This window comes from Egretta garzetta, unplaced genomic scaffold (assembly GCF_000687185.1).
Source record: "Egretta garzetta isolate BGI_Z169 unplaced genomic scaffold, ASM68718v1 scaffold870, whole genome shotgun sequence".
NCBI lineage: Eukaryota > Metazoa > Chordata > Aves > Pelecaniformes > Ardeidae > Egretta > Egretta garzetta.
In genome coordinates, this window is record NW_009258375.1 from 233,802 (window position 1) to 261,182 (window position 27,381).

General features: G+C 37.0%; 1 protein-coding gene across 2 annotated transcripts in view; it reads left to right on the forward strand.

The window, feature by feature from the left end:
• Positions 1 to 25,744, forward strand: part of LOC104127142 (BMP/retinoic acid-inducible neural-specific protein 3) — a 211,965-nt gene extending 186,221 nt beyond the window's left edge. For both annotated transcript variants that reach the window (XM_009639789.2, XM_035895372.1), the window contains one exon: positions 24,628 to 25,744. In XM_009639789.2, the coding sequence (XP_009638084.1) occupies positions 24,628 to 25,744 (1,117 nt within the window). The remainder of the gene's footprint in view (positions 1 to 24,627) is intronic.
• Positions 25,745 to 27,381: the final 1,637 nt, after the last annotated feature.

Sequence of the window (27,381 nt, forward strand, 5' to 3'; positions counted from 1 at the left end):
GCCTGCAAGCCCACCCCCAGACCTCAATATGATTTTCATTTTTTTGTTGGCAACATCAATCTAGCATGGATTCGTTCTTTCAAACCCCAAATAATTTAATCCCCTCTCCTTGCAATGATGTAGGTTAACAACTTACTGTTATTTGTGCCCAGTATCCTCATGGAAAAATACAGATGTTAAAACGGTTCAGATAATCTGTAAAGAAACAGAATCATTGAACTTTTTTTTTTTTTTTTTTTTTTTTTTTTAAATGTGGTTAACACTTTACATTCAGGTATGGAAGCTGCTATACTTCTCAGGCTTCATTTGCCTGCCTAGATTTCTAGGCTGTTCTGCATATATCATTGACATCAGAACGTGCTGAATTAACATTTCCACTGGAGGAAAGGAAAAGATTGAGTGCTTAATTTCTTGAGAAGATAGCTTTTAAAATGCAGTTAAGGTGTACAACTGCCAGTATTAAGGCACCTGAATGGCAGTAACACTTTGCATACTTTTAGGCTGTAAAGTAAAACTGAGTATGATTAATGTGATGGCTTTACACATAACAGCACAGCTGGGACTTATGTTATTTTATATTCACCTTCTAAACTCCCATAAAAGTAGATTATTGTAGCATAGTTCTTCTGAATCGTTACATGATTATTGGAATCTTAACAGCTCCCATGTTCTTAAAAAAGGAAATACACTACATAGAAACTCAGTATTCCTCTGTGGAATTCACCCTTCAAGAAGAATGATGAATATAAAATACTGGAAGAGTGTTTAGGGGATATTGGCGTCATTATACAAATATTGGAAAAGATGTAAATATTTGGTTGAACATGGGAGTACATGAACAGAATATTTGCTTAACTTCCGTGGCCCAGGATTGAGGAGAGATTAAGAGCATGCCTGGATCTGGGGCAGATGACTGCTGGGCACGGGTGTTCTAAGTCTCAGCATCATAGTTGTTACTCTACTTCACAGTGAAGGGATTAGCCAAAAAGCCATGACTATAGTGTGAAGAAAGTGCCTATGTATGTTTAAGGATCAAGCACATATTCTTTCAGTGTCATGTCTGAGCCTGAAGAGATGCCCCAGAGTGTCTGTGATACTGTTAGCAACATCCATGGTAGGACCTTTACACAAGTACCTGAATAACGTGAACACCAATAGAGAGGTGATACTGTATTAACAATTCTGAATAAAAAGGGTATTTGACTTACGGTTGTCATTGCCCACTAATTACAAAACAAAAATTTGCAACAATCTAAATTCTGCTGAAACTCAGCTGGAATTAGAGTTGTTGCTATATGTTGTGTGAAATCTCACTTACAAAGAGAGCTCATTTAATGGGCTGTTGGCATCAGCTGGAAAATACCCACTGATCTCACAACATGAGTTCTCCTTTATAATAACTATCCAAATTAAGATACTTTTTATAACAAGTGACATTTTCCTGCATTAATAGTCTTTTTTCATAGATGACATGCATTTATGACACATTGTTTGAGTCGCAAGAAGAGAAATTTCTTATTGCTTAGGTTCTCTCCCATTCCTTTTTTCCATTATTTGTAAAACATATGTTACCATCAATGAAATACTAACCCTTTATTTTCATTAATTTTAACTGTATCCATGTTGATGATTCTGTTTGATTTCTGCAGCAGCAATCATATAGATCTAGAAAACAAATTGCTTTCAATCTGCCAGGTACCAAAGAGATACAGGTACAAATAAAATTAACAATAAAGAAATGAAAATTTCCTGAAATTCCCCTACACAACTAAAGTTTCCCGAGTAGGACTTTACTCTTTTTTTTCCCCCCCTTTTTAATAGAAGAATAATACTAATTAATGCACAATTCTGAACTCTATGTTCTTCAGTATGTATGTTAAGGACCAAAGCTATTGATATGAGCTCAGATACTACTTTCCTGTAATCATTTTTAATTTGACATGGATATGTTAAGCTTTCAGTGAATGAATAAGAGAAAATGTTAAATGCATTTTAAACCCCATTATTTTCTATAGAAAATTAACTTTATTCAGCTATTTATTTGTAAGCATATAATATTATATACATTTGTGAAGCAATTAGTATTTTCAATATATTACTGCAGCGTAACTTTTTTGTTCCTTGAGTTCTTATAAGGACAGAGCTTGTTAGGAGAAACTTAAGTTTAATAAGGAATACTTTAGCAGGTGTCATGATTTAACCCCAACAGGCAACTAAGCACCAAACAGCTGCTTGCTCACCCTCCCCTCGCCCAGTGGGACTGGGGAGAGAGTAGGAAGGGTAAAACTCATGGGTTGAGATAAGAACAGTTTAATAATTAAAATAAAATAAAATAGTCATTAAAAAGAAAACAACGACAAAAAAAGAGGAACAAAACCCAGGAAAAACAAGTGATGCAACCACTCACCACCCACCAACAGATGCCTAGCCTGTCTCTGAGCAGTCATCACAGCACCCTGGCCAACTCCCCCAGCTTATATACTGAGCATGACATCATATGGAATACCCCTTTGGACAGTTTGGGTCAGCTGCCCTGGTTGTGCCACTTCCTAGCTACTTGTGCACCTGATAGAGCATGGGAAGCTGAAAAGTCCTTGACTAGTGTAAGTACTACTTAGCAACAACTAAAATGTCAGTGTGTTACCAACATTATTCTCATACTAAATCCAAAACACAGCACTATGCTAGCTACTAGGAAGAAAATCTATCTGAAATTCAGCCAAAAACAAGACAGCAGATCAGAAGGAAATGAATAATAACAGGTGATGTATTGCTTTACCTGACAAGAAGGAATAATGCAAATATAATAACCTTAGAAAAAACATCTTCATGATAAATAATGTACACACAAGTTAACAAATTGTTTTCTCTGTTTAAAAAATACTCTTGTTCTTTATGCTTTAAAAAATACTTGTAAATAATAGTTTTCACTCCTGTTGCTCAAACCGTGGCACACTGCTTTAGAGAATCATCTTTGCCTGTGAAAACAAGGATGTCTTTAAAAGAGTATGTCCTCTTGAAATGGTTGCATGTTGACTGTAGTTGTGAGTTTGACTGTCACTTTTCTTTGGCACCCTGTGATAAATAGATGTGCACTGTACTGGTGGGTTTTTTAATATACCAAATGTTGACTATGCTATATTGAAGAACAAACAAGCTATTGACATGAGCAGTAAGTAGTGTTTTCCTGTGGCCATTTTTCATTTGTCATAAACACATTAACTGAGGAGAAAGGTGATATATCTTAATTACCTCGGAGAGACTAGTTTTGGCTTTTGACTGACTTCAGTTTACATACAAGATCTGTTAAAGATGTGACTTTTATAAAAAAGCAATTTAAAATACATTAGGCATCTACCGGACTCTTTCCTTTTTTTTTTATTTTTTTTCAAGAATCTTCACATTTTTTAAGCAGTTGTGGCCTAAAAAAGAAAGATGATTCAAAAAGAAAATAGTTCTGTAAGAGCTGAAACTAATAAGGCTGGTTCCCTATAAATTAGCCTCTCATTGAATTCCCACGTGAATTTATGGCATATTTGGGCTCACACTGCAACTTAAGAGGACCTCCATCCTATGGACTATCTTCCTGTTTTCATAAAACATGGAGGAACTCAATGTTTTTGATATTTCTGATCCTTTGCCAAAATTTGTAGATAGTAGCTGAACACTTCCAAAGCTTGTTGGTAGAAATCATGAAGGAATGGTAAACTGATAGACAATACTCCCAAATAAGGTTTGTTTTCTTCAGAATCCAGGTGGGAAAACATGCAACATGAAAACAAAACGAACAAGAATGATTCCTTTATAGTTCCAAAAGAGAAAACTCAAATGTCAAGCAGGTTATCTGAAGTCCTAGCACTAGAAACGAAATTACGAGGATTTATCCTTAACAAGTGTATCATCTTCTAATTAGATTTGTGCATACATATTTGAGAATATACATATATTCATATATGACCACGATTTTTTTCCTAAAACTCCCTCGATTTTGAACTATTTATGAAGCAGAACATCTATTTGCTGCTTCTTCCTTTTCCTAGATGTGTGTTAATTATCAGTGACATCCTCATGGACAGATTTTCATATGATGTTTTTCAGCATCTGAAGAGCACAAAGCAGGTTTAAATTTGATAAGCATTTATGTGGAGATTTAGGAATAAAAGAAAACAGAAACATGTTTTACCTTCACATGACTACATAGTAACTATAACAACACTGCAGCAAAATTACTTCTGTCTACAGATTCTTGGATATTTAAAGGAATGGTCCATCAGAACCAGATGCATAAGTAGTTAATAGGGAATGTAATAGACCACTTTTTAATTGAATAAAAAAAAAGCTTTAGAAATTATAACATCTCAAAAGAAATAGACTGTAAGTTTGAAGAGACAGGTGAAATTCGGAATATTTTTTTTTCTAACCATCAAATTCTCTTACAATAGAGATCATGTAGGAGCAGAATCATAGGGTTTTGGTTTGTTCGGGGTTTTTTTAATCAAACCATCATGGTAGGGTTTGTTAAGTCAAAACCAGAACAATCATTTTGCTTATCTGTAGTGAGTTCTCTAAAGGAAGAGAAAAAAACCCCTATGTATACACAGTGATCTTGTGGAAAATTGCAAATTTAGCAACATATGGCAGGAAATGGAATTTGCTGTTTTATCAGCACAATAAAGGAGAAAACAGTTGGGGTAAACTTTTTACAAAGGAAAAAAAACTTGCATATAAAATAGAACAGATACTCTAGTTCACATTTATAGATTCTATTAAAGACAATCTGGTTTTAATTGGAAGGGACTTCCTGAACCTCTGAATGTGTGCTCATCTAAAAAAGCATTTGCAAGTTATTGTCATACTGAACACAACAGGTGCTGCTTATGCACTAAATTAGATTCACTGCTCAGAGCCTACACAACTCCAGTAGCAAAACAGAATCATGAGTAGTTTCTGAAACAGCATCGTCACAAATCACTTACAGTGTAGTGGATCCTGAGTAGAGAAGCTGCATATTTCTACAGATGAGCTCAATCACTGTTGTATCAAAGGTTCTGAAAAACTTACTACACAGATGACTAGTATATTCAACATGGTTCAGTGCAGACTAGAATGGTCTGAAATTTTCTCTAAAACATAGTAAGACATGGGAAATTCATGAGCCATTTTCAGTGCAAATGAATGAAGAACTGGTTGCAGGAAAAGACAAATAAATAAAAGATGATTCCTAGTGGATGCATACCATACAGGGAAACCTTAGGTTTAGGGGCAACCACAAATGTTTGCATTCTAAACTTTGTATGCTTTTTTTCTTGTTTGTTTTTTTGTTGTGGTTGTTTTGGGGTTTTTTTAAGGTTTGTATTTGATGAGGAAAGGAAAGGGGATGAAGCTACTTAGGAGTAGCTTTAGGTATCTTTGTCCTTGGCAGAGTATACTTTGGGGTCAGAAAGTCTTATCCATTAATCATTTCTGAGAAAGATCTTTGATCAAGGAGAAAAAAAAATGCAGCTATGTCCAACATCTGAACTAGTCACTGACAAAAGAAGAAAAAGTCATGTTTTATCCACCCCCTTCTATCTGATGTAAGGACAACATGCTGCTTCCACCCTCCCCACAAATAAGAAAGCTATTCCAGAATTAGAACAAGGTATTTATCAGCACAATGTAAGTGATATATTTTCCTCAATATTTGCCAAGTTTCCCTAGAAAATGTTTGTGGACCATCTTTTGTTTATTAGTAATCAATGTCCCAGTGATATTTAGAGGAAAACCTGGTCACTGTTATGTTTAAGGTGTTCATAATTGGCACTGTGTTTATATAAGATATTGTAACTCTGTACTCCAAAGGAATCATACATAAATAAAAACCAAACATAAATCATAAAGTCATCAAGAAGAAAATAAAAAATTCTTTCCAACATTGCAAAGATGGTAATTTTCTGCAGAACAATATTAGAGCTGAGAAAAGATTATTTTTCTTTTTGATGCAACACTGCTAAAGCTAGGATTCTGCAGAGGGCTTTTACTTTTTTGTTCATCTTCTCTTCACCTTGATTCCGTCTTGTCTGAAGTCCAGTGGCTCTGTTCCTAAACTAAAGTTCCCTGACTCTAAGTCATGATTCGTGCTTTAGCAAAGGGCATGGGAATTAGCTACCTGAGGCATCCTGTCAGAATTCAGTCGGTCTTACTGCTGTCTGCCTTCTGTTCTCGTATTTACGAACTATACTTGACTTTAAGATTATCTCAAGGATAAGTACCTTGATTTGGGGGTCGGTGATTACGCCTCGGTACTACAGATGTTGCTTTTAAACTCATTGTAGTGTGTTTATGTTATATATGCTTAACAACATTAGCTGAATACAAGCTGGCTAAAAATCATAGTCTATTTTTCATGGTGCACATTGCAAAAGACCAAAACATAGACTATATTAAACAGCTCAAAATGTAAAGGGTCTATAAAACAACCCCCTTAACAGCTGTGTTCAACTTCAGTAGGAAATTTTAAGTAATATCAGTAGAAAGAATCAATCAAATTGCAGATCAGTATGTGCCAAAATAACCCCTTTGGCAAGCAAACAAGGCTTTCTCCCACAGCAAATGAGATGAATAACCCTTTCCTCCTCTATTTATAATGGCTACTTTTACCCTAATATCTTCTTCATATAGAAGTTGGGAAATTGCTGATATCCTCAACCTGTAGGATATAGTAGGATGTATTAGAGGTTATGCCATAACACTTCAAGTTTTCTCATAGATATCTCAATTATTTGATCCTGGAAAATTAAATGGTTGTATAATACCCTCAAAATCCTTTATTTCTGGAGCTAAGGGTGTAGATACTTCATTTAAGAGTTCAAGCATACATATTGTGGACAGGTAGTCTATGCAGCATTCAGTCTTGTGTGAAAAATAATAACTGAAATTGTTTACACAGAAACTAAAAACAACAGTGAAACCTTCTAGATAGTATTAAAAGAATTCAGTCAAGTTATATTTTAATAAACAATGATCATTTGCAACATACTACTGGTCACAAGGGTAGGTGGTATTCTTAAATATTTTTAAAATTATATAATTGAGCTGCAGATTCTAGTCAGGCATGTGGTTTCTTACAGGGCTACAGGTTGGCATTAAAAATATTAGGACTATGTAGGTGGTTGATCATGAATGTTCTGGAGTAAAAAGGATCCTTTTTACTGATATCATTTTTTTGGAGCAAGTCCACAATGAAGTAAATAGATTAAAAGAGTAATAAGCATTCAGATAAAAGCCAAGTTTGACAGAACTATATAGCAGTAAGTGGCACTGATTGTAAAACTCCTGCCAGATATAAAGCTAACATTAGTTTTGCACTCCTTATATCACATACAGTTTGGCTTTCTGTGAATGTGTGTTTGGCTGTTAAGAGTTAGCTTCAAAATCAATCAAACAAACAACATTTGAGCATGGTCATTTTTAATTTCACTTTCTCATAATGTCAATTCTAGCTGTAAGCAGACTTGTGAAAAACCGGATTATGTGTGGATTTTGGTTCCTCAACCCGTTTGCCAGCAGAGACTGATTGTGTTGCAAAGGCAATGTAATTACTTATCATGGTAAGAGTGTTTGTGTTGGAGCCCTGGTTACTTTCCCAGACACAAGTCTGCTTGCCTTTGCTGTCAATCAAAAGCACCACAAAATGGTAGCAGCTAGAGACAGGGGAAAAAGCATTAGTGCATTGAATGAAAGTGCCATAGTAAGCAGGCTGAAAAAGATTCTACCAAAATCTCTCTGCTCCTGTAAATGCTCCTTTAATATAAATGCTGTCACCTTATCCACCAAAATGCATGTAAAAGATACCTCCAAAACCTGTGCAGACAGATTATGTATTGGATAAACAGGAGAAATAATGGATTATACTTTTGCCTGAGGACATTAGGGTTATTTTTGTGGCTATTCCTTGTTATTAGTGGCATTCACTGTGCACAGTAGGAATTCCTCTGCAGGACAGAGGGAATATTAAAGATCCAGGGTTGTACTTTAGCTAGTGGCTCTGTAGTTATCCATCTCCAGTCCTCATCATCCACTCACTACATCTCTAAAACCTTTGTGAGCACATCCTACATGCTATTTCTATTCCTTTTGTCTGTTTTGCACTTAGATTGGAAACTTTGCAAGTCAAAAACTCTTGAGGCAGATTGGCATTTTCCTTATGGACAATGTCTTCAGGCTTTTTCTGTTGTCACTTTTATTATAAATACAATAGAAAATATAATAGCATTTGTGGAGTGTTGAGAAGAATGGATGGAATCCTTTCTGGGACATCATGGTAATGCTGTTACCCTAGTAATTAACTATTTGAAAACTATCACTATGAAATTCTTCATGTTTCATGACTTGATTCACAATTTTAATCCTTTCTGAAGTTAACTAGTTAAAAGTGCAAATATATTGGACAACAGGAGTTGTAAGATTTTGTAGGAGGTAAAAAAAAATGAGCTATTTACTCTGTGTATAGGCTCCAATATGAATACATGTGACATCCAAATACATCAAGTAAAATACAGCAAGTTGCTGTACATGGTATTTCATTGCATAATAACTGAGGACAGCATTGCACAATTTTGCAACTTGTGCATCAATCTCCCTTCAGGTAACTCTCCAGAAACAAGCAAGTTGCTTGCATTTCAATACAAATTTCATACCAGAAACCCTATTTAACAGAAGTACATTTTAACAGGTAGACATAAGCATACAGTACACATGATTTCTCTGAAATTTTGGGTTGTGACCAGCAATTCACACTACAATGATTCAGCATAGCTATACTTTTTTTTTTTTAATCAGTCTTGTACTGCTTTTTGTATGTTGGAAACCTATTATAATTTCTCTGTCCCAAATAGAAAACTCATTTATCTCACTTTATTTCCATTACTTAGAATCGTCATAATTCCCCTAATGACATCATGACCTTTGTCTCCTTCATTCAGTTGCAGCCTGTGCGAATGGGTTTAGGAGGACTTTTGAGGGGATTTTATTTTTTTTTTCATGTGTCTGGCCTTTCTGCAAGGGACAGCTAAATCTTTCAGAGAGTACCTAGGTTATTAAGGAGTGTGTACTTATATATATAGATGTATACACAAAGCATACTAGAGACCTTGTTAATGATAGACCTCCTCCAGAGTCTTTAGTATCCCACAATGCTTATAATGAAATATATTTAAAATAACTGTGTTAAGAACCTTAAATATGTGTTAAAACATATGCTGTTGTAGGCTCTGAAATGTTATATGTCACTTTTCAGAAGAAGAAATTCTTTAACTTTTCTTTTCTGCAAGTAAATCTTGTCTGCTCCAATCCACTTTTGGTTATTAATGTTAACTTTCAGAAATCCTTTGTGAAAGGCAGGCTCCTTAAATTAGTTCCTTCCAGCAGCAGCATGTTACTTCCACTGATGAGGAATTCTAAAGGGACTAAAATGTCTGTGGGTTTGGTTTTGGGTTTGTTTTTTTTTAACTATACTCCCTTAAATAAAAATTGCAAGGTATTAAAGGAGGAGATTTTATTTCTTCCCCTTAGTATTATGGTATATAAAAACACTTAATAATGAGGGGGGCATAAACTCAATACAGTGAGATTGACTATCTGGATAAATAATGTATCAGAAGCAACAAGAGTTGTCACTTCTTCGGGGTATGATTTATAGTTGATTACCCTTTATATACTCTTCTCATGGGGAGGGGATTTGCACACAGTCCCACTGCTACACTCCAGAATCTGTGATTTACTTTAACAGCTAAAATGATGAGGCAGAAAATAAAACTATGGACAAAACAGATTGCCTGAACCATGTTATCTAAAGTAAATAAATCATCAAGGGGGAAAAAAAAAAAAATCAAAGTTCAAATAGATTTCTGTGAGATACCTTAACCACTTTGATTTTTTGACAGAGTTACAAAGTATTGTACAGGAGTTAATGAACTTCAGTGGTGGTACATATCACAATTGCATATTTTCATGTGGTTCTGTGAGAAGAAATTTGGAGGGGTTATCAAGAGATGTTACATATGCTTGTTTCTGCCACTGACATCACAATCGCTTGTGGCTTATGGGCACTCTGTAACTGGAGTGAGCTAGTTATATTGACGAGTGGAAAGTATAAAGATTTCAGCAATCTGCGAGGAGGATTATTATTCAGAATTGTGTATGTAGAAGTTTTTTTCTCAGCAGTCAAGAGTTGGTGGGTGATTGAGAACAGTTCTATGAAGTAAATTACTTCATGTTTGTATAATTGTATATATCTCAAAAGAAATTTGCACAGCTTCCTAAGGTAGGACTGTAGTTCCTCTTCCTCAGTTATCTATACTAGTTTTCCATTTTTGCAGAACAATGTGCCAAAAATTGTTCTTTTGTTGATCCAGTGACAGCCTTTCTATCAACTTATACATTGCATTTCAGGCCATGGGTTGGTCGGTTTGTTTAAAGAAGACAAAAATGTCAGAAAATATGCAATTACTTGGTATTGGCTTACAAACATTATTGCTCTTCTGTCTCCTAATTTATATTATGTACATGCAACATCTGGTCATTTATAATACTTTCCCTATTTATGACCATTACACAAGTGACACCTTATTACAAGAATTATAAATTATTAAGTGAAATACATGCTGTTTTAGAAACACCATGATACAACCTTTCTGGACAGCCTTTAATTTTCCTTCAGAAATTTAAGAGTGACCTTACAATTTGTTAAAACATATAATGGCAGAAAAACAGATTAAATATTCAAATTAGGTTTATGCCAGCATATAAAAACAATCTGATGAAACTGTCCTCATACTACAGTTGCTTCATAGCTAGATGTATTTTAAGATCCAAAGACACCCCTAAATTAGCTACTTTTACATTTCCATCTTATGTTATTCAGTGGAAGATATTTTCATTTAAAAATCCCATTTAATTTTTCTCCTTTTTCTAAGACAGAGTGTTTCTTCCTTTCAGTTCATTCACTACCTTATGGGCAGTTGAACACAGAGCAAAGAGCTTCAAGTGGCTGTTGCTCAAGCTATATTATAAATATATATAGCTTTCAAAGCTAATAAATCCAGCTGGGAGGAAAAGGGTAGTAGAAGTGCAGGGAAACAATCAGGGCAATATCTGTATAGCAGTACAGACTGAGACATTAATGAATTGAGAGCAGCTCTGCGGAGAAGGACTTAGGAGTACTGGTGGGTGAAAAGCTGGACATGAGCCAGTAATGGGCACCTGCAGCCTAGAAAATCAATCATATCCTGGGCTGCATCAGAAGAAGCGTGGCCAGCAGGTCAAGGGAGGTGATTCTCCCCTTCTACTCTGCTCTGGTGAGACCCCACCTGCAGTACTGCATCCAGTTCTGAGGTCCCCAGCATAAGAAAGACATGGAACTGTTGGAGAAAGTCCAGAGGAGGGCCATGAAAATGATCAGAGGGCTGGAACACCTCTCTTATGAAGAAAGACTGAGGGACTTGGGGTTCTTCAGCCTGGAGAAGAGAAGGCTCTGGGGAGACTTTATTGTGGCCTTTCAATATATGAAGGGGGCTTATAAGAAAAATGGAGAGAGACTTTTTACCAAGGCCTGTAGTAACAGAGCAAAGGTTAATGGTTTTAAACTGAAAAAGTGTAGATTTAGACTGGACTTAAGGAAATTTTTTTTAGGAAATTTTTTTTTTTAGGATGAAACACTGGAACAGGTCACCCAAAGAAGTTGTGGATGCTTCATCATTGGAAGTGTTCAAGGTCAGGTTGGACAGGGCTTCAAGCAACCTGCTCTAGTGGAAGATGTCCCTGTCCATGGTGGAGGGTTGGACTGGATGATCTGGAGAGGTGAGCCTGTGTGAACCTCATGAGGTTCAACAAGGCCAAGTGCAAGGTCATGCACCTGGGTTGGGGTAACCCCCGGTATCAATACAGGCTGGGGGAAGAAAGGATCGAGAGCAGCCCTGCTGAAAGGGACTTGGGGGTGCTGGTGGATGAAAAGCTGGACATGAGCTGGCAATGTGCACTGGTAGCCCAGAAGGCCAACCGTACTCTGGGCTGCATCAAGAGAAGCGTGGCCAGCAGGTCGAGGGAGGGGATTCTGCCCCTCTACTCTGCTCTGGTGAGACCTCACCTAGAGTACTGCGTCCAGCTCTGGAGCCCTCAGCACAAGAAGGACATGGAACTGTTGGAGCAGGTCCAGAGGAAGGCTACAAAAATGATCCGAGGGCTGGAGCACCTCTCTTATGAGGACAGGCTGAGAGAGTTGGGCTTGTTCAGCCTGGAGAAGAGAAGGCTGTAGGGAGACCTTCTTGCAGCCTTTCAGTACCTAAAGGGGGCCTATAGGAAAGATGGGGACAATCTTTTTAGCAAGGTCTGCTGTGACAGGACAAGGGGTAATACTTTTAAACTAAAGAGGGTTAGATTTAGATTGGTTATAAGGAAGAAATTCTTTACAATGAGGGTGGTGAAACACTGGAACGGGTTGCCCAGAGAGGTAGTGGAGCCCCCATCCCTGGAAACATTCAAGGTCAGGTTGTATGGGGCTCTGAGCAACCTGTTCTAGTTAGCGGTGTCCCTGTTCACTGCAGGGGGGTTGGACTAGATGACCTCTAGGGGACCCTTCCAGCCCAAAACATTCTATGATCTTTAAAGACCCCTTCCAACCTAAACCATTCTATGATTCTGTGACTGTGTACAGCTGTGTATGGGCATTATCATGCTCTTATTTTACCTGTCTCTGTAAAAGTGTGTGTGTGTGGTGTCTACTTTCAGTTTGTCCAATTTTGTGACACTTTCTTGGTTTTTCTTCACACAAAAAAAGCTGATTATTTTACAGTAGTTCTTATTTTTTTAATGCCTTAAAGGGGCATATTAATCTGACTGTCACTGAAGCATCTAGATAAGCTTTTTATAACTTCATATTTTTTTTTATAATTACACTTTCATCTACATCTGGAAAAGTTCACCTAAAATTCCACTGAATTAATGAATAATCTGTGGCCCAGAATGAGTTTTTCACTCATCTAGCACTACAAACACAAGTACACACATACAGAGATACATAACAGATGAATGGCTTCAGGAAGTACACATGGGGTTTGTTTGGGGCTTTTTTGTTGGTTATATTTTGTTGGGTGGATTTTTTGTTTGTTTTGGGAGGAGAAGGGGGCGTCTTTCTTCCTCCTGTACATGAAAGCTCTTATTTTCCAAAGACTTGTGATCTTTCAATTCTGCTTTTGACACCATTAATTAATCTGACTGCTATTTCCTTTGTCCTTGATGCATTATGGATCATTATTTACTAAAAGCTCTCAAATCTTTTCTCTGATTTCAACTTCTCTAAATAAATAGCTGGTACTACAAAACACTTTTTTTGACATGCATTACTGGTTTTAAAATATAGAGTATCAGCCTTAAGAAGCTGGGGAGGGGGGGAAGAAGTGGGGGTGGGGGAAACAGCTGCACAATGGTGGCATGAGGGCTGGAGGATCTGCAAAGATTCTCCTTAAATAAGATTAACAGAGGAGAACAAGGTAATTTACTTCCATAAATCAATGTAGATTGAGTTTAGATTGTTATTAATCCCAGCAAAATAATCCCAGAATCAACTTCCTGGTTCATCCAGTCCCTTTCCTGTAGTATAGCCACCATAGAGACATCTCACATCAAGCTAGATTTCTTTTGTTACCCCATCCACTTCTATGTTGGAAGAAATTTTAGCATATCGAAACAACATTTCCACAAAAAAATAATAGCTAAATAATATCCTTTCTGTGTATGCTAATAGGGAATTTTTAGCAAAGGCACTCCTCTGGGCAGAGGCATTTCTTTCCTTTATATACATTTAGAAAAGTAACATATTTCTTCTCTACTTCACAGTATGCTTTCTTTGTTTTCACCATAGTCCACATAGCTAGATCAGACCTTTAGATCAGCTTTAAAATACATGACTCTGGTGGAGGCAGCTGTGAAATTGTAAAATGTGAACTCAGAACAGCTGCGCTACTCCCATTTATCATCTTCTGGAGTAGGATTTGCACCTGTTGTTGGGAGTCTCACTGACATACCTGTAACATGTGTCATAGTAAAATAATTTCAGGCACGTTTATTTGATCGGTGGTTATAGTACTGCTTTAATTTTGTGAGGCTGAATAAACTAAAAACATTAATTCTTCTAATCACTCACTGGCCTTCTGGTGACTGTACAGTCAGTAGTTTTACCCTGTTTTCCAGAAGAAAAGTGCTTTCACATAAAGACCATTATAAAATTTAGTAGCAATTAATGTTCTTGTTATGAATCACAGCACAGAAACAAAGTACTTGGAGTCTTATTTGTCCTTCCCAAGAGGTGATCCTACAAGATCAAGAGTAGGACATTTTAGAGATGCCTGTAAGTGCATTTGGTGTTGATGTTTCTGTCCTATGGATTTATACTGGACTCAGGCTCCAAAGGAAGGAAAAATAGGTAAATGGGTATTTTACTGCCTATAAACTTCTTGTTAAATTGTCTTCACTTTTTTACTTAGCATCTGCTTCACTGAGTACTCATCATCTGCTACTGAGCCATCTGATATAGAACAGATGTTAAGCACTCAGTGAGGCAGAGAAGGAGGTAAAAGTGTCATATTATGATTAAATACTTGCTATAGCTATTATATAGGGTGACCATACTGCTTTGTTCTTACATTTAATGCTACAGTGTATTGAACAAGCATAAGCACATGTTTTGGATTAAACTTGCAGCTGCTATTTTTCAAATAAATTAATTTTTTTGAAAGTAAAGTTATTTCATAGCAAAAAAAAGGCCTGCAAAATAATTTAATACATTTTAGAATTAAGGATTGGAGAGCATTTAATAAGGAGGTAATGCAGTGCAACTTCACATAGAATTATTTCACCTACCAAACTGCTTAAGATTTATATTTCTCATTAAGATGATTGTTATCAGAAACTTGACTGATATTAACTGATACATTAACTTCTGTAGAATTATCCTATTTTTTATCATGCTTGTGTAAATGTGAGATTATATGGGAGTCTTTATTTACCCTGTAAGTATTCTAGCTGAAAGCATAGTAGCCAACTGCTTAGTGCATCCTATGCAACAGAAGGTTTCCACACAAAAGAGCCTCTGTCATCCAGCAAGAGCAGCCTGATCTCCTTGTAGTATAGTAGGAAAAGCACTGAATGTAAGAAGGTGGAGCTGGAGTTGTTATTAAACTGTACTTAGTTAACAATCTGTTGTTTCAGAGTAAATTTTAGGAATTGAGAAAATTTGTAGAATATAGTCACACGCAACTAAGTATAGAATCATAGAATCATAGAATCATAGAATGTTTTGAGGAATAAGGGACCACTAGAGGTCATCGAGTCCAACCCCCCTGCAGTCAGCAGGGACACCGCCAACTAGATCAGGTTGCTCAGAGCCCCATCCAACCTGGCCTTGAATGTTTCCAGGGATGGGGCCTCCACTACCTCTCTGGGCAACCTGTTCCAGTGGTTTACCACCCTCATTGTAAAGAATTTTTTCCTTATATCTAGCCTAAACCTACCCCGATTTAGTTTAAAACCATTACCCCTTGTCCTAACGCAGCTGGCCCTACTAAAAAGGTTTTCCCCCTCTTTCCTATAGGCCCCCTTTAGGTACTGAAAGGCCGCAATCAGGTCTCCCCGCAGCCTTCTTTTCTCTAGACTGAACAAGCCCAACTCTCTCAGCCTGTCCTCATAGTGTTATTAAACTGTACTTAGTTAACAATCTGTTGTTTCAGAGTAAATTTTAGGAATTGAGAAAATTTGTAGAATATAGTCACACGCAACTAAGTATATTCATATTGACGTATATGATCAAACAAATTAAATAGGAATGGAGGGACATGTTCATCCACACAAGAGACACGGTTCATGTGACTAGAAATTCTTTGCAGTCAAAAGTGAGACTGAAACCTCAGAATTGTGAAGAGCCAGTTTAGGGGTCTTAACTAAAGGGTAGGAGTATGTGATTTGTATGGGTTATCCAGCTCAGTGTTCTACTGCATTAAGTCAGAGCAGAGGCTCGGTGGTCTATTTCCTGTAAAGGCAACAGGTGTTCAACTAACAGGACAATCAAAAATACTTATGTCTTCATAGAAATTCCAACCTGGACTTAGCAATTCTTTTGTAACATTATGCTGCTTTTGAAAGATTAATTTCAATGGCCCAATATTAATAAACAAAAGAAGTCCTAAAAAATTCTGAAGAATTTCCAGGGGGATCTAATTCATTATATAATTTGATAAGAAGTTTCCTATACTTATAATGTATTTTATTTCATTAAATATTACTTTATTTCTAAAGTAAAGTTGTGATTTCAGGTGTATGATTCACCAAAATTGCTTTTGATTATATATTATTTTGATTATAATTTTAATAATTTTGCATGATGGTGAAGGCACAGATATTCCAGACATTCATTTTGTTTTGAATGTCATTGAAACATCTAGGAAGATTCTTGCTGGTTTTGCTAGGTTTGGAGTCAGAAGTTCTATATCTCAGTGTTTGGAAAAGTAGCACATCAGGCCAGTAAATATAATTCTCCAAATCAAATAATAATATTTGCAGTGAAATTAAAAGAATAATCGGAGAGCTCTTTCAGCCCTCCCTCAGAAGCTAATTGTCTTTATTTATTAACTTCTATAAACAAGTAGCAACCCCTCAAGATAAGCAGCCTTTGTCACTAGTCCCCTATTAACACTATGAGAATATAAATGATTAAGTAAAACTGATTAAAGGTAAAAGAGCACTGGGATTGTATACAGAACAATGTGGTGAGGAATGAAGTACCAAGAATCTATTACACCTAAAAAGAATAACAAAAGTGTACTAAATTTTGAGCAAAGCCTTTTATTAACTTTAATCTGGACTTGAGAAGCTTAAAGTCAGAGATTCAGATTCTGTCCCTATCAAAGTAAACAGTTTTTCTTAGTGACTTCTGTAAACCTCACATAACAACCCAGCTTGGAAAAAAAAAAAAAAAAGAAATAGTGGGAAAATACAATGAAGTTCTATGACAGAGTTAATATGCATTTTTCTTTCTGGCATCAAACTAAGGAGTGGATCTTGAATATGTCAAATGGTAAATGAAACAATGAAAGAAAGGAATTAGGAATGGTATACTCAAGTTTGCACAGAGTACATAGACAACCAACCACTAGTTCAGCCAATTAACTTAGCAAATTAAAGAATAATTAGGTCTAATATAGTAGAAAAAGGAAATCTAATGGATGGCAACAAGCAATAACTGACATTGGCTGAATCTTATGTGAATAAAATAGTTACTTGGAAGAAAAGTGAGATGTTTCTCTCAAACTAAGTGCACTGACCTTCAAAAAATGTTCCCACACTCTGCCATTGTCTGGAGGCAACAGAAAAATTATCTAAGAGGAAAAAAGAAAACTGGATCCCTTTAAAAACCAAAAAAATGTATTTAACCAATGTTTTGATTTTTCTTGAACAGTTTTTCATTTTATTGTTTTCAGAACTACAAAACATAATATAAAAGCAATTTCTCAACTGGAATGTCACTCACTTGTATGAAGTTTTCTGTCAATCTGTGGCTGTGGTCCTTGATTGGTCTAGGTTGGTTTTCTACAATGAGCTTAGGAAAAGTAGCAAAATTTTGGATGGCTTATACATTACCCAGTAAGAGAGGTTCCTTTTCTCCCTAGGTATTAGAGATCCACCCTACTTCTACTGGCAATAGACACTGAGGGAGAGCAACATTTTAAAATATGAAGTTGTAGAAGTACATAAAAATCTCTAAAGCAGTATAGTTACGTAATGATTTTAATATTTCTAATAATATTGTTTATAATCCTCTCAAAAAATCTACCTACAAGTAAAATGAAAACAGAATCATAGAATAATTTAGGCTGTAATGGACATTTGCAAGTCATCTGACCAAACTATGGTCACCTTCAAAGTCTGGTCAGGGCCTTGGACTATCAAGTTTTTAACATCTTCAGTGTAGGAGATTCCAGATCTTACTCATCATCTTACAGCATTTGGTGAACTTCACAATGAAGGATTTTTCCTTTTCTCTAATCAAAATTGCTTTGCTATTACTTTTGCACTCTTTTCTGTAAAGAAATCTGTAATAGATTTCTTTTTGTTTCTTTTCCTTTTACTGTGCACCTTACAGAAGCATCTAGGCCCATCTTCTCTACATCCTACAGAAGGTATTTGGAGACAGCATTTAAGTCTGCCTTTAGACTTATATTCCTCAGCCTAAACAAATCCAGTTCCTTCAGACTCTCCTCATACGTTATCTCCTCCAGCCCTCTGAACATCTTGGTGGCCCTTCACTGGACTTGCTCCAGTCTGTTGATTAACTCTCTTGTACCAATGATTTAAATCCAGACACAATGAACCCAGATGCCATTTTGCTAGTACCAAACATGGGGGACTATTTGCTGCCCTGTTGGCTCCACAAATGCACTTTGTCTTCTTTGCCACAAGACACAAGTCCTAGCTCATGTTCAGCTGTTCAACTTCATATCTGCCAGGATCTCAGGTGTTTTCCCGTAAAGCTGTTTTCTAGGTGGTATACCTAGCTGGAACTGTTGCACAGGGTTTTTCTGGTTCCAGGTGCAGGACTTTACATTCCTCTGTCTTCGAACAGATCTTGTTAGATAACAGCAAGGCAAAGAAGACACTAAATACAACAATAATTTATGTTGCCGGGTCTCCTTCCTCCTTCAGCAGCAAGCTTCTATGTTCCTCAGTCTGACTCTTGCTGAAAACGTACATATAGGAGTCCTTTTTATTATCACTTGCATTGCTGAGTTTTGAAATGCCATGTAATTTAATCACGGTATGTCCAGGCCATGTTTCTGTAGTCTTCCCAAGTAGCCTACCCCAACTTTCAACTTAGGTAGTTTTCTTGGTATCCCCATGCATCCAAGTCAGCCTCCTGCTGTGCCTGCTCAATTTCCTGCACATCCAAATGGACTACTGTGCTATAAGAACATCATTCTTGAAGACCAACCACATCACATGGGCTGTTTTACGTTTTAGGGCAGCCTCTCCTGGTTCCTCCTAATTCCCTGAACAAGATAAGTCTGCCCTCCCAAAGACCAGGATAAATATTCTGTTACTTGCTTCCCTCACTTCCTTCAGGATTTTTGGCTTAACCATCCTGTAGTCAGTGCAGCCAAGGCTGCCATCAGCTTTCACATCCTCAACCAGTTCTTCCCTATTTCTGAGTAGCAGCTCCAGCAGAGCATCTCCCCTATTCAGCTCCTTCAACAACTGCATAACATTTTTATCCTCAATGCATTTCAATACTCTCCTAGATTATTTGTGTCCTGTCGTGTTACCCCACCACCAACATCTCTGCTGGGATTGTTGAAGTCCTTCATGAAGGTCAGGACCTGTGGTTATGTTCCTTTCTCAGGCCGATTAAGGAGGGCTTCATCCACTTCCTTTTCTTGAACCTCTGATTTGTACCAGATTCTGACGACAGTCTTCCTATTGCTGGCCCCTCCTCTGATTCCAGCCCTTAATATCCTGTTCATTACTCATTCAATAGCAAAGTTTTAGTTCAAAGTACTTCTCTGTGTGGAGTGCAGCTACTGCCCCTGCCCACCTGTTTTCACTAAAGAGTCTCCATTCATCCATCACAAGCATCCCAGGCTAATCCCACCATATCTCTGTGATCCAAATGAATTCATAGCATTGCACTGTGTCCACATCTTCTGCCTCTTTCCCACACTGCATCTGTTTCTAGGCACTTGAGATGAGTCCCTAGTAGTACCACTTTCTGGTGGGAGTATTTTTCCCAGGCACTTTTTTCCTTAGTCTCCATTTTGACTCCAGCCCCAAACTATTATTGCTTGAAGCCCTTCTCACGAGGTCAGCAAGTTTGTTGTCTAAGATGTCACCTGTTTTCTGTTAGATCCCATCTCTCCCCAGCTGCCATCCATCCTCAAAGAGGATCCAGTGGCTGTAAAAGCCTAAGCCCTGCCTATTTGACTGCACCAGCTGTTCAGCCAGTTGTTGACCTGCGGGAGGCACCTGCTTCTAACCAAGCCTTTCTCCTTGACTGCAGGGTCCAGAATTTTAAATGATCTTTTATTTCTAGGAGAAAAAGAAAACTTTCAGAATGATGTTCTAGTGGGAATTCTACCTAGTTAAGGATGTGTGTCTTAAATAAAGTAGATATTATGTACTTTCACTTAACTTACTTAATTTACTTTTGTGGTTTACCCCGGCTGGAAACTAAGTACCATGCAGACACTCACTCACTCCCTCCTCCCTCAGTGGGATGGAGGAGAGAATTGGGAAGAAAAAAAAAAAGGTTAGAGCCGTGGGGAGATAGAGATAGTTTAATAAGAGAAAATAATAATAATAGTAATAATGAGAATGATAACAGAATATACAGAATATACAAAATGAATGATGCACAATGCAATTACTCACCACCTGCTGACCGATGCCCAGCCCGTCCTGAGCAGCGATCACTCCCCAAGCTGCGATCACTCTCCCCGCAACTGACCGACCAACTAATCCCCCCCAAGCATGACGTTCTATGGTATGGAATAGCTCTTTGGTCAGTTTGGGTTAGCTGTCCTAGCTGTTCTCCCTCCCGGCTTGTTATGCACCTGGCTGAGCAGGAGAAGCTCAGAAAGTCCTTGAGAAATGTCAGCACTACTTGGCAACAACTTAAACCATCATTGTGTTATCAACATTCTTTTAGTACTAAATCCAAACCACAGCACTATGCTAGCTTCTATGAAGAAAATTAACTCTATCCCAGCCCAAACCAGGACATTTACTCTAGTGGAAGCAATAAATTTACAGAGTAACAGTATTCCTTAATGACAACTTTAAAAAAAGTCATTGAGTAAGGCAGTTGATTTTATTTTTTAAAACAGAACTTATGTTTGTAAACTTATCAAAGGCAAAGAAGTGTAAGCAGAACTTCTTAAAACCTCTCTGGTTAAAATCAGGTAAAAAACATCAAAATAAGGTAAAAAGTATTATAAGGTTATTGTTTTGAACTTTATTTGGAATAAGGGGAAAAACCTCCTTCCCATTCTTAGTTTCCTTGCAACTGCTAATGATCAAAGTTGTTTTAATAACCTAAATACTAAGTTATAAACTGATAGCTAAGTTTTAGAAAGTAAACTTACTTAACTTTGCAGCTATATGATTTCATGTAGACTTTTAGACTGTTTCTTCTATCCCTTAACAGAAAAAAAAAGAGAAGGAAGATGGGCTCATTAAACGTAAAAAGAACAAATAAGTGACATTAAAGATTTTGCTTCTCATAATAACAAAAAGAGTACATTGGGTCATCAATAAGGAAAAGAAATTTTTAAAGACGATGTGTCTGGAGAAGTGAGTAATCCAAATCAACCCTTGCCAGTAAATTTTTCTGGTTCAAATAAGCTTATTCCAAGACCAGAAAATACTCCACTTCCAACAGTCCAGGTCTCCTTCTTCCCATCACCTCTGTGGACCGAGATAATTCCTTCCCTGCTTTCTCAGATCCCTTCTTTTCATCAGTTTGCAGTAATGCCACAATCTCCCTTTCTTTCTTTCTTTGCCTGGCACACCCTGCATTCCAGATACTTGTCCCATCTGACCATGCTCAGGTGTATCCACGAGACCAATCCCCTTCTTTTCCCAGAAACTCCTCTATATGAAAAAATGAATGTGCAGAACATTCTTTGACTTATTTAAATGCCAAATAATAAGCAGAATAATACATAGTAATATAATATAACACCACCCACCCATATTCCTATCCACTAGATCTATGAGGCAGAAAGGGTAGATGAAACATAACAGGGGTCAACTTAAAGCTGCAAATGATCTTTCTTACATTTTGTGGTGGGTTAACCTAAGCTGGCTGCCAGATGCCCATCCACCCAGCTGCTCTATCACTCACCCTCTTAAACAGGAGGAAATAAGATAAAAAACCTGTGGGTCAAGGTAAGAACAGCTGTCTGGAAATAGCTGGAACTGTCCAGAATCAGCTATGTCCAGTACAGGGCAGCCCCTGGCCTCTTCTCACAGAGGGCCTTCCTGTGCCCAACCGTTCTTGTGCCCACCCGTCCACTGTCAAAACCTTGCCAGCGACAACCAATATACCTCAACAAAGCAATATTCAAAAATTCTTTCATTAAAATCTATCAGAAAGTACATAAAATTAGGTTCCAAAGATTCATAGCTGGTGTGTAGTTTCAAACTAACTGTGCCTGATCTGCAAGTCAGGATAAATGCTTAGCCTCCAAGCCATAGAGAAATTTCTTGTCCATACTAGCACAATGCCAAATCCAAGTTATTAATCTCTACTGAAAAACTACATAGTCATGTGGCTCTGTTTGGCTTTGGAGCTCAGGCATACTTAGCTTTCTTCTGACTAAAATATATCATGCAAATATATTCTTAAATGCTACAAACTATGTAGCATGGTTGATTTTTTGTGTGAGCCAAGCAGATTTAGTCTCCATAGCTGACCCTCTGTGATACCCAGAAAATCTTTACAGTAAGTCTTCAAATGTTTATCCTCTACTAAGATGAATTCAAAACCACAGCTGTAAGCTCAGAGTTGGTCTATGCAAAATGAGGTTTTCTGGAAGTGTACTCCTAATATATAACAAAACTTTTCACAGGCATGGGCTTGTGTTTGCAAGAGAAGTGGAAGAGGATGCTAAAATTCACAGACTGAATAAATATCATCTGTTGAATGCACTTAACCTTGATACAGTAGTCATGTGGTTTGCAGATTAAAAACAAAATGACATATTCTTGAAATCTTCCCAATTATCTGTCCAAGGTAACAAATAAAAATAAGGTAAACAGCTTTATGAAGGTTATTTTGAAGCAAATGGCATAACCCAAAGATCTAAATGTAAGTAAAAACCCCAGACACTTATATCTTACATCCAGCAGCTTTTGGAACTCAGATTCAGTTGTTAAATAAACACAGAGAGCCATAAGGAATTAGGAAAAGTTGTAATGGGAGACCTTTGAAATGTTAGTTTCACTCATTTGGACAAGGATTTTCTCTCTTTTGATTGATGTCAAAACAACCCAGACAAAGTACACGGGAACTTCCCATTCCACCTGGGAGAGCAATAACTTTAGTGTTCTATTCTGTTTGGGGTAACATTTATATTGTGAAATTGACCTTGCTCATAAAATAGAGATTATGATTTTTAATCGGGAGATTAAGGAATAAACTTGCTAAAATATTTTTGCTTAAAGCTGACTTTCTAATAAGCACAAAGAATGGTGTTAAGGCATTCATGTCACGGATGTTACTGTATTTATCTATACTTCTAGAAAATATTAATAGACTACATGTATGTATAAAAAAACAACCCAAACCAACCAAGATTCCTGCCCCAAAACAAAAAAATTAGAAAGGGGAGAAAAAAAATTAAAAAGAGTCACCAGAGAGTACAATGATGTAATTTTACTGAACTTTACTTTCATGTTTCTAAAGAATCAGACTTTGAGATGCCATAGATTTTTAGTTTTATAATTTATTTCATAGTCAGAAAAAAACCCAACAAAAAATTAAGTTGTCTGAACTGTTCAATGCTTGAGACAAATTCAGACGTGACTTAGAAAGTCAGCAGTAAATAAAGCTCTTGTATTTTCTCATTGAAACAGTGCAACAAAAAGGGAAGAAACCATACACACATCATTATTCATGTGGCAACAATAGATCTGACTCTGCAGCAGCCAAAGCAAGTTATTAAAATTGTGAATTGGCAGTATTAATAAGAATTGAAAGATACAGACAAAGAATGAAGTTAATTTTTATACTGAGTATTTCCATGTAACTCCATTTTTCTCATTGTCTTTCTTCTAGTGACTGTGCCTCATCAGCCTAAACTGTTGGTTTCAGTAGCTGTTTTCCCAGTGTGATGCAAGACATTAACTGTTGCTTCTAGTGAAACCAAAATGAGATGACAAGAACATTAAAGTGATCTTTTAATTTCATCTCCAAAGATGAAAAGTAAACAGAGCATGCTCATGCATGGATTCCTGTAGGGATATTCTTGTGCTGGAAGTCATGTGAAGAATTAAGACTGAACCTATTTTAGTGGGGGGCAGGGTCCTATTTGCTATTCCAGGAAAGCATTTTTGCTCAATGTCTATAAATCAAAGCAGCTCTAGACAGTAACAAGAATGCTTGCAAGCTTACAAAAATCTTCATAATGAAATAGAGAGATAGCACAGTTATACACACTTAGATACATATGAAGCATCTCCCTGATCAAATAGTCTGAGGAAAAATAATCTCAACTTCCTAGGATTTCAAGATGTTAATCTGAAGACAATTACAGAGAAATGTTTCTTTGTCAGGCTTTCTTGACAGAGATATAGAGAGAACAAATTCACGAACCGAATGTTCCTGTTGTGCCTGTAAGTTTTTAAGGAAATATTTCTTTTGTGATTTTGCATTGTTAAAAGGCAATTTATGCGTGTATTTATCTGACAGCAGATGCTGTCATCTGACTTTAGTGCCTTTAATCTGCTACTAAAAACAGCTTTATTTTTCTCTTTCTGATAAAAAATAACAAGGTTGTATTTACTGTGTGCAGGTCTCTGTTAAAATAAGTTATTTTAATGTTGCAGATCTTCCAACTATTGGCTCAACCGCATCCAGTCCTTTCTCTATTGCAATGAAAATGGCCTCCTGGGAAGCTTTTCTGAAGATACTTACACATGCACCTGCCCTAATGACCAGGTTGCCTGCCATGGGTTCCTTCCCTGCACAGTTGGAGATGGCTCTGCATGCTTGAGCTGTGCTCCTGACAATCGTACCCGCTGTGGGAGCTGCAATGCTGGCTACATGCTGAGCCAAGGGATTTGCAAGCCTGAAGTGGCAGAATCAACAGAGCACTACATTGGGTTCGAGACTGACCTTCAGGACCTGGAAATGAAGTATTTATTGCAGAAGACAGACCGGAGAATTGAGGTCCATGCCATTTTCATCAGCAATGACATGCGCCTCAACAGCTGGTTTGATCCTTCTTGGCGTAAGCGGATGCTCCTTACTCTTAAGAGTAACAAGTACAAGTCTAGCCTGGTCCATATGATACTGGGCCTCTCTCTTCAAATTTGCTTAACTAAAAACAGCACCTTAGAGCCTGTTCTTGCTGTTTATGTCAACCCTTTTGGGGGCAGCCACTCTGAGAGCTGGTTTATGCCTGTGAATGAAAATAATTTCCCAGACTGGGAGCGGACTAAACTGGACTTACCCCTTCAGTGTTATAACTGGACGCTGACTCTGGGCAACAAGTGGAAGACATTTTTTGAAACTGTACACATCTATTTAAGGAGTCGAATAAAGTCAAACGGTCCAAGTGGCAATGAGAGCATCTACTATGAACCCCTGGAATTTATTGATCCCTCAAGAAATCTGGGCTACATGAAAATCAATAACATCCAAGTGTTTGGCTACAGCATGCACTTCGACCCAGAAGCAATTCGAGACTTGATTTTGCAGCTGGACTACCCCTATACTCAGGGATCACAGGATACAGCACTTTTGCAGTTGTTAGAGATACGGGATCGTGTAAATAAACTCTCTCCACCTGGCCAACGTCGTCTAGACCTCTTCTCTTGCTTGCTCCGTCATAGACTCAAACTGTCTACCAGTGAAGTGGTGAGGATTCAATCTGCTTTGCAGGCCTTTAATGCCAAATTGCCAAACACAGTGGATTATGACACAACCAAATTATGTAGTTAACCATAAATGTGAAGCACAACACAAAACCTTGAAGGAGTTTTTACAGTGCTTTTGTGGAACAGTTTATGTTTGGAATAGTAAATTTAAATTGTCTTTTCAATATCTGTCTTATATCAGTCAATACTATTGGATGGCAATTTACACACATGAACTTGCTGACAATGAATATATTATACCTGCAGTTTTGGTTTATGAATGAAATAAATACTGACACCAGTCTAGAAGACATTCTACTTTTTACAATAAATTTCATTTGTAATTTTATATGTTCCATGGCAATGCTTTTGTGCATTACATCCTCTAGAGGGAACATAAAAGGATACCAATAAAATTTTGTAGCTGAACAGTTATTAAAAAGAAATGCTGTGGGATTCTTTTTTCTTACACAAAAGAAGTAACCTTGATGCACTTTTATGTGTGTTGAACACAGGAGGTGTAGGTAAAGACAAAATAGTGACTCAAGATTTTAACAGAAACTGTAGAAAAGGCATGTCCTTTTCAAAGTGCTTAACATGACATACAGACTCCCAGAGTGGTAATACTGAGTGTTTTAGGAGGTTAGTATTGTGAGATGCACAGTAACGAGAGGTTGCATTAGCTCAATAGGAGACAGGTGAGAGACTGTCTCTGCAGCTGTTATCACTCACATTACAAAAGAAACAACCTTTTCCAGCCAAAGCACTTATTGAAAATCTCCATAATCTTTTGCTTTGCATGTTTATAGAAAGAATTAAGCACATGTATACATTACCTCCTTCCAAATACACACACTATAATATTTGTCTAGAATTATCTAGTTTGAACTATTTACTTAAACACCATCCATGCTGATTAAATTCAAATTAATTTAAAAAATTTCCCTGACAAAACAACTGTTTAGTATGTGGATTTTTTATTTGAAACTCAGACCTTCTATACTAGGAAGGCCCCCAGAACTAAAATTAGCATTTTTTTTTTCTTGTAATCAACCTCTAGATGAATTCCTGTTTGTTTTCTACTTACAGCTTTCTTTTGCTGATAAATAATGTATCCCAGGCCCTCTTCTATGTGCCAAAATTTTGGCTTGTTCTTACATTTGTAGGACATTCTCAGTTAAGATTATTACTATTCCTATTTTCATCTACAAGTCCTTCCCTTTTTTTTATGTTTTTGGCAATTATAATAAATTGTAGAATTAGATAGCTTCATTTTATTGCTCAGTATCCTATGCAGTCTTTTTAACAAACAAATGGCTATGCTGTTATAAGATGAACAAAAATTTTAAAAATCCTCTTCTGTTCATAGAAAGCAAATGTTACAATAGAAATGTGGAGCAATGACACATAAAGCATTTGCTTATATTACCTCTTCAGTAGGAATATATTAGTGTGTCATGGTAAAAGATCTGAGGGTTTTTTGGTTTTTTCACACTTTTTCATGCTCCTTCCTAATATAGTTCTTCAGTGACTATTTTTTCTTTCTGGGTTGAGTATTTTTTGGGGGGTGGTTTTTAAAAATATCTTTCTCTGCCAAGATGGAAAGTTTTTCATTAGGCCCAAATATGTACACAATCGAATGTACAAATAAGAAGCCAAAAGAGGCTTCAGTCAGACATAATTTAATTATTGCACAACATATTAAGTATACTTGACTGGACT